General features: G+C 31.0%; 1 protein-coding gene across 1 annotated transcript in view; it reads left to right on the top strand.

The window, feature by feature from the left end:
• LOC145314284 (tyrosine-protein kinase transmembrane receptor Ror2-like) overlaps positions 1-8,905 on the top strand; it is a 78,648-nt gene extending 69,743 nt beyond the window's left edge. The window contains exons 24-32 of the mRNA XM_080154140.1: positions 1,141-1,241; positions 1,518-1,580; positions 3,384-3,527; positions 3,763-3,865; positions 5,111-5,180; positions 6,788-6,886; positions 7,298-7,457; positions 8,031-8,152; positions 8,404-8,905. Of these exons, the coding sequence (XP_080010266.1) occupies positions 1,141-1,241; positions 1,518-1,580; positions 3,384-3,527; positions 3,763-3,865; positions 5,111-5,180; positions 6,788-6,886; positions 7,298-7,457; positions 8,031-8,152; positions 8,404-8,506 (965 nt within the window). The 3' untranslated portion in view covers positions 8,507-8,905. The remainder of the gene's footprint in view (positions 1-1,140; positions 1,242-1,517; positions 1,581-3,383; positions 3,528-3,762; positions 3,866-5,110; positions 5,181-6,787; positions 6,887-7,297; positions 7,458-8,030; positions 8,153-8,403) is intronic.
• The last annotated feature ends 236 nt before the right edge of the window (positions 8,906-9,141 follow it).

Consider the following 9,141-nt stretch of genomic DNA (forward strand, 5'->3'; position numbering starts at 1 on the left):
AGAGAGAGAGAGAGAGAGAGAGAGAGAGAGAGAGAGAGAGAGAGAGAGAGAGAGAGAGAGAGAGAGAGGGGTTATACTCAACAAATGCCTATCTTAGAAAACGCTTATAATAAAAACTTTGGTTCATGGAAAGGATACAAATACAACAAAACCTGCAAACTTGTTTCCTTTCCATGACCTAAAACTTATTAATTATTTTGTGTTTTAAAGCTTATTTTGAATATCTACTATAAGTAGCCCTCTTTCTGTTTAAGTTAATAAATTATATTTAAGTAATACACACATCCTAAATATAAATTGTTAAAATAATGTAACAGGATGTCTGTATGTTTGTCTGTTCTAAAGGATCTTGCTAACAGCTGAACCAGTATGGTTCTCCTTTACAGGGTAGCTCGTCATAAGTTCTTGAAATGTTTATAACTATTTTGGAGGAGAATACCACCACCCTCCAAAACGATTTATACATTATACATTAAAAATTTTAATTTTTAAAATTAAAATTTTTTATGGAAGTTTGAAGCTTTTTTAGCAAGTAGTAATTATTGAGATAGGATGAGGATGCTATGTTACAATCGACAACTATAAATCAGCTGACCTTATATCCATATTTGGTAATATCTTTTTGATTATCCGTAAAAATCGTTTAATCTCCCCGTAAAAAGAAATTATAAACCTTTTTGGTTAGTTTGATATGTATGTAACAAAAGAATTTATTCTACTCTAAATTTGCAAGTAAACCTTAACAAAAAGATTGTTATTTGTCGATTTTGATAGGTTTTAAGATATGTATAATAAAACACAAAATACATCAATGTTTTCAAGGGAATAAATTCGTTTTTTTTAAAGTTTGATTTATTTTAAAATGGGAAGTAATTAAGACTTAATTCTCAAAATAGTACTCTTAAAAACATTAATCAGTGACATATATCAACTTTTTCCCAGCTTCGTGAACACTTTAACACAGCCCATAGTTGTCGAACTAGCAAAACTATATGATTATGGACAAATAAGAGAATGTGAATGATAATAAGAATAAAGTAAAAGGAAAGGGAGAGTTTGTGCAGGTCTATATTTATTGCAATTATGAAAAATTAGTCAAAATCTTCCTTATTTATTGACTAATTTTATCCTTTATTTCAGGAAGTCAATTGCATCCGAGATTAGAGCAGTTGGAATATCCCAGAAATGATATCATTTATATTAGAGACATTGGTCAGGGAGCTTTTGGTAGAGTTTTCCAGGTATTGTGCTGTTTTTGTACAAGCTTAGCAACTCTATGTATAACTTATAAAAGTTGGTATAACCAAGAAATGGAAGGATTAGTATATATATCCAGTTATATCACTTTAAAAATGATATTTTGGTGATCACCCTACAATCATATAGCCTAAAAATTGACCTAGATAAATACCAAACTCTTTGAAAATTGTTATTCATTAAAGCCGTTAGCAAAACCTTAATAAGCACACACGTACAACTTACTACCTTTATGTATATTCAACTTTTTTTTATTTTAGGGTAAAGCACCTGGTTTGGTTCCCGGAGAAGAATTCACCATAGTGGCTGTTAAAATGTTAAAGGTAACACTTTTTATTGTTATTCTAATGAAATAATAATCCAGCAACCTAGTTTTAAAAATACAAACTTCAATCAAAATTGTATTTTGATGATATGATAAAAACAATTATTTAAAATCTTTCAAACATAGTTAACATATTTAAATGCATATATATTCAATTTTACTCATAATATAACACTAAGTATATACATATAAAATACATATAAAACTATAGCCTTGCAGTTAGGTAGCTATTTAGTTAAGCTTGAACTTAACCTTTATGAATATGTAAAATATACTTATTAATTTTCGGCAAGGTCTTATTTAAGACAAATATTAGATATATTTATTGAATTCATTTTATTAAGCCGTTGATATTTTTCTATCAATATATTCTATGATTATGTATATAGCTTTAGGTATTACAGATTTTACAATATGTATATTATAAATCTACCTTTCATCCTCATAACACAGAAATTGGCTTAAATATACATTATACAAACTAGTGGGTTTAGAGGCTAATACTTAAATATACATTATACAAACTAGTGGGTTTAGAGGCCAATATTTAAATGTACATTATACAAACTAGTGGGTTTAGAGCAAAATACTTAAATATACATAATGCAAACTAGTAGGTTTAGTGGTCAATACTTAAATATATTTTATACAAACTAGAGGCTTTAGAAATCAATACTTAAAAATACATTATACAAACTAGGGGTTTAGAGACCAATACTTAAATAACTTAATACAAACTAGTAGGTTTAGTGCCTAATACCTAAATATACATAATACAAACTAGTGGGTTTAGAGGTCAATACTTAAATAAACAATATACAAACTAGTGGGTTTAGAAGCCAATACTCAAATATACATCATACACACTAGGGAGTTTAATGGCCAATACTTAAATATATTTACATTAGACAAACAAGAAGGCATAGATACCAACAGTTTAAAATAAACTATTAAATTTAAAGGTTAAGAAAACTTATATTTAAGAAATAAGCCAAAACGAATAAATGTACAAAAAATCAAATTAATCTGATTTTTTTTCTAAAGAAGCTCGTGAAAGTGTCTCTTAAAAAAGGCCAAACGTTGGAACATTTGTCCCCTTATTTGTTGGACTCATTTCTGGTTCGATAAATATTTTTTTCTCATTATTTTATAGGTTATTTTCCTACTGTGTATTTTCCTTCCTTCCTTTTACTATTTTCCTCTATCCTACAAGCATTAAAATTCTTCAATATTTTGAAAGATTTAATGGTTTTGACTGAAAGGACTCGTATGTATTATCAAATCCTATAGGTATAGATGGAAAGAGAATATTATTCTAGAAAAAAAACCAAGTAAAAAATAAAATTGTAAAATGGTATTAAATTTTGGAAATTGCTATTCCGACTTTGAATATATATACCAATAACTAAACTTACTTGGAATAGGGTTAAGTTTTCGTCTAAGAAATAGTTAAAATGCTCATAATTACTTGTATTTGTGGTTGAAATTGATATCTACCATATATTATTAATGATATTATCTGTTTGTTTTTAATAATAGTTATCCCTATCTATAGGTAAAGGTATTATATTTGCTTCCCACATTTAAATAGGTCACAAAAATGAAAATCTTTCACTTGCATCCCTTGAAAATTTGACAATTTTTGCATTTTACCTCAAAATACTTTTTCGTACTATCTGATAGATTTGGATACACATTTTATATCCTATTTTGAAGAAAAACAAGGACAAAACTTTAAAAATGATATTTATGTCAATTATAAATTATTATTTGTGCCTCATGAAACTTATTATTTTTACAGGAAGAAGCGACGGATGACATGCAGACTGACTTTGAGCGTGAGGCGAACCTGCTGGCTGAGTTTGACCACCCAAATATTGTGAAGTTGTTGGGTGTTTGCGCTGTGGGGAAACCAATGTGTCTGTTATTTGAATATATGTCACAGGTATGTTATCTTTTACAGAGTAACTAAGCAATCTAAAACTTTTTCACTTTTTAAAAATATTTTGCGCTAAAAATCTCCGTTGTTAATGTAGGTAAAATTATTTTTTTTTTATATTCTTGTGTGGAAATGCATAAAGAACTAGGACATGCGCTACTTTTGATGATACATTAAGAAATGATGGCTGTAAACCCTAAAATACTTTTCTTATAGATCATGCTGTATAAAATATATTTAGGGAGATCTATCTAATTATCTACGGAACAATAGTCCCAGTAACTACATTATAAGAAGCTCAGATAGCAGTAATATCTTCACTGATGTTAAAATATCTCATATAGGTAAGAATTTCATTTTTAATATAAGTCATTAATTTTGAAAAATAATGCATTTTATAACAACATAAAAATGTTTGGTGCTTGCTTACATGTGAAGACCGGAGCACCGAAACCCCCCCTCCCCCGCTTAGTTTTGACAAAAATCAAAAATAAGGGGGGGGGGGTAGTTTTTTAACCCCCCGCTTAGTTTTGACAAAAATCAAAAATAAGGGGGGGGGGGTAGTTATTAACGCCAGAAAGTTGAGTGAGGTAAATCAAGTAAATCCAGTATACCAGAGGGGAAATCTTATTACAGGGATATTCATGTTTTGGGGCATAATTTCCTTATTTATTAACTGATTTTAGTAATTGATGTATCCCTGAACAGAAAATAAGGAGGAGCAAAATTAAAACCTTTTACTGGCCCCCCTCCTCCTTATTTTCTGTTCAGGGATACATCAATTACTAAAATCAGTTAATAAATAAGGAAATTATGCCCCAAAACATGAATATCCCTGTAATAAGGTTTCCCCTCTGGTATACTGGATTTTCTTGATTTACCTCACTCAACTTTCTGGCGTGTTGTACAGTGAAAAAACTACCCCCCCCTTATTTTTGATTTTCTTCAAAATTAAGGGGGGGGGGGTTAAGTCTTTGCCTTGCTGAGCACTTTTCCTCCTTGCCGTTTTCCAGACATTAAAAAACTACCCCCCCCCCTTATTTTTGATTTTTGTCAAAACTAAGCGGGGGGGGGGGGTTTCGGTGCTCCAGTCTACCACATGTAAGCAAGTACCAAATGTTTCAAAAGTCTGTTCCTTTTTTTTAGAGGAACAGGAAATATTTTATTTTTTTTACTATAAAGATTTTGCTTTTTTGACATTTTTGATTATAATGTATTCACGATTGTTTTAAAACTGCCTTTAACTTTTAAGGTTAAATTATTAGTAAAAGTTAAAAGTAAGATAATCAAGAGTTATTTATCGCATCGTGTTAAAGACAGCTTTCCGCGAATATTGATATAAAAAATATAAGATTCAATCCAGTTTTGTTAGCCAAGAGGGGTCTAAGGCTAGAGCTAACAAAGCATGTATTAATTTAATATTTTTATTTTGTTATTCGTGGAAAATTGCCTTTAATAAGATTCGATACATGATTTTTCAGAATGGCTGAGGACCAGTTCTAATCCAGTGAATATTATACTGGAAGCCATTTGGAAAAAAACTATTATTTTATTTTTATCTGGTTGTTATAGTATTGTTATGTTTTTAGAACAAATTGGTTTGGCCCGACAAATTCTAGCGGGTATGGTCTACCTTTCTGATAGAAAATTTGTTCATAGGTAATAATTTGAGAATTTTTGTTAAAGTTGGATCGTAGTTTCTCTATACTATACCTACCGCTATTTGTTTTTCTACCTGTTTGATATAATAGCTATGGCCATAAAGCCTTATTTTATAATTCTAATGTGCCATTTTGTCGACAAATGCCATACAAATTTCTAGTATAAACAATGTTCTAAATTGATATTAAATCAAAACATTTATTTCATTATAAATCTATCTTTTTAAATAGTTGAAAATAATCAATTACTTTTAATAATATTCAAAATATTGAAAAAAATAATCCAAATAAAATATAAGATATCATATCATAGATATGAATCAAAAAAGATTGTAAATGCAATCTATACAATTATTGGAGAAAGAGATAGTTATATTGACTGAAAAATTTCTACGTGATTTTTAAATCTTACGTCAATTGTACTTATGTAGTTTTATAGATGATAATGTCCAGGTACATATCGAGAAGTCTTAGGTTTTATACCTCTTAGAATGCCCTATCTTACAAGAAAATAAATCGAAAATAATAGATAGTTTGCAAGCAGCTCTTTTATGACACTAATTGATTAGAAAAGGCTTTGAAAATAAATGGCTGGAAAGTAATCCTAAAACTAAAAGAGTAGCTTTATTAAACAAAGAATTGGGATGAAGTATTTTTTTCTTATTTGGTCATCCATGTATCCTTTTAAAAAATGAGCATTGTGATAATGCCAAAATATTGTAGAGTTGGGTGTGACTTAATTTACACAAATGTATATCTGTATGAAAATAATCAAAAGAGCCCATTCTGAATCTACATGTTTACTTTGCTTCAATTTTTCGCGGTTTTCCTCGAAGTGCAAAGGAACTTACCCTATAATTTATAATATATTTTTATACAAAGAGGAAATGTAGCTTTTCTATTGTTTGTATTTGCTTTTTTAGGTTTAAGTTAGTAAGGTTATGGGCTATGGCCCCCTGCATTGGTTTTGAATGGATGTAGAATATATGTGGATATTATGAAAAGGAAATGTTGTCGTCAATTTAAGTTGCAAACATTAATATCATTTATTGGTCAGTTTATTCATCCAGTAGTCATCCAGTAGGAGGGGAGTTTTATTTTATTGGAGTACAAGATAATCTGATATAAGATCAAAGGACTGATAAATCCATTAGGTTAGGCATACGGAAAATACATATCCTTTATTTTCAATTTACAAAACAGGCTTTTTGAGGGAAAGTAATAATTTTTTTTCTCAAATATTTGATTTCCTCTTTGAGAAAATGAAGAAACTTCAATGCAACAACTATATGCGGAAGTAAATGCACAGCAAATAGTTGTATTGATTGTAATAAAGGCAACTAAAACTATTTTTTTTCAAACATTTTTCCTTGTGCAGTTTTTTTTGGTATGAAAGCGAAAAAAATAAAAACATTGCTTTTTAGTCAAGGAGGGAGCTGGGGAGACATTGGACTGTAAACAAAACTGGTTCCCGAAAATGTATCAAAAGATTCTATTTTAAAATCCTGGATACTTTTGTTCAGTTTTGTTTGGCTGATACAAACTAATAGTTTCCAAACCTTTCAAACAATAATTTTAATCTACAGAAAGCTATTTGAATTTTAGGGACCTAGCTACAAGAAACTGTCTGTTAGATAAGAGTAATGTTGTAAAGATAGCAGATTTTGGACTCTCACACAAGATGTTTTTACAAGATTATTACAGGTATGTTGTAAGCGTAGCAACTATTTTCAATTTGGTTTCAAATACTTTCTTTCATTGTATTAGCTCTTCCAGTACGGCTTCGAAACCGATTAATATCCGTTGGATTAAAACCGGTTTCAGCAACACGTAATATAATTTAAATATCTGCGGAAAGTTGTCTATAGTACGATGCGATGTGTAACTTTTCTATCATTCTATTCTATTTCAATTTATTTATCCCTAATTGATATTACTTTGTTTTCTTTTATATAATTCTGATTTTAAGTAGCAAAGCAGCTATAAATATAGTTTCAAATGACCATCTAATGACTCTAATGAAAGTAATGGTATTATAATTTATGCGACGGTTATCTAAGATTTTGAATATTTCTTTGAAGAGTAATAAATGAAATACAATTACTATTTTTGTAGGGGAGAAGAAAGTGATGCCATTCCCATCCGCTGGATGCCGCTAGAGTCAATCCTTCACAACAAATACACAATTGAGTCGGATGTTTGGGCCTTTGGAGTCCTTCTCTGGGAGATATTCAGCTTTGCTCTACAGCCATACTATGGCCTTACCAATGAACAGGTGAAGTACAAAAATTTTGTTAAAAAAATACATCAAATTTTGCACAAAACAACACAACAAATTTAGCACAAAACAAAGCATCTAATTTAGCATAAATCAGAACATAAAGTACTGTTTTGAATTGCCTCTATTGAGATTTTTAGCTTTGCTCAATGACCTACTAAGTGAATATGATTTACATATGGCCTTAGATTAAGAGAGTGAAAAGTAAATATCAATTAACAAAAAAAATATACAGGAGAGTCTACTACTACCAGGTAGGAATGGACATTGGGCTGTTAATTACCCTAGTCCCCAAAAATTATGAAAGACGTTTTATTATTCGTTGGCTTAACGACTTTTGGGACTTTTTTTGATTTTTAATTGATTGGTTCATTAAGTTGAGTGTCAAAACGTTTCAACCACAAATTGTAATCTTTAGTAGGGGTTATTTTTGTGAATCATCATTGAGGATGTACATCAATTTATCAGTCATTGTCTTATTCCTGTAGTTTTCTGACTTCTAGCCATTTGAAATTTCATGAATAATATGAATACATATACTTCTTGTACTAATCATGTACTTTATTGTAGGTTGTAAAGTACCTGAAGGATGGTAATGTACTGGAGTGTCCAGAGAATACCCCCAAGAGCGTATACAAGCTCATGTCCTTATGCTGGCACTCTAACCCTAACCAAAGACCTAGCTTTAGGAAATTATCAACTTTAAAGCCTGTACAAATGTAGCAATATTATTATTCAAAATTTGAAAAGAACCTTTATAAGAAATTTCTTTACTTACATTTTTAAGATGACCCAGTTGAGATATAAAACTTTTAAAAAGTGCTAGACCTCAAAAGTGGTTGATTTATTCTTTTTTGTTATTGGACTAATGTGGTTTGAATTCATAAATTCCTAAGAAATATTTTGGCGGGCAAAATTGATAATGGTGCGCGGCATTTAGAACCCTGTTGAAAGAGCTTGGAACCATCGAGGGTGAAATTATCCTGATACAGAAACATATGCAATCACAACGCAGCACGCCACAATCTCCAAAATCTTTTGTTTAAACTTTTCTGTTATTAACAAGAATGACCGTCACCAATAGTAGTGAAGATTCAAAGACTAGAATGTACTTAATAAATAAAAGAAAAAACTTTTTTGGTGATTTTGTGGTATCCGCCTAGGATAAATGGCAGACACCAGAGTTCAAAATGACTACGGCAGTGTGAACAGACGTGGACACCTATACTATAGAGAAGCTACGCTTCTCTAGCAATCACTAAATAATAAACAGCATCTATTCAGTTGTTCCTTTATTGAAGGTCTAAGGATTACTAAAGTTATATACAACAAACAATAACTACACAGATAGGAATAAATAATCATAAAATAAAAGCAACATAATACATATACAATAGTCAGTTTGGGCAATAATGATCCCCCATCCCTGGAAAGGGTGGGGGAATTAACAATACAGCTTAACCATAATAAGGCTGTCAAAATCAGTCATTAATTTTAGGCATAGGGAGGGGGTCGGCAGACCCCTTCCCCAGGACTTGGGGGAGGGCCTGTGGCCCTTCCCCGAACCCCGGTCAGGGGTGCCATAGGCATGGCTCACGGTTGCCGAATACCACAACTCTCCCCTCGGAAGGCTGGGAGGGGGTCTCCCTGCCAGACTTCCGACAGTGGTTGAGGCCTTCGG

Source organism: Acartia tonsa, chromosome 3, assembly GCF_053477335.1.
Source record: "Acartia tonsa isolate MP-2025a chromosome 3, ASM5347733v1, whole genome shotgun sequence".
In the NCBI taxonomy this organism is placed as follows: Eukaryota; Metazoa; Arthropoda; class Copepoda; order Calanoida; family Acartiidae; genus Acartia; species Acartia tonsa.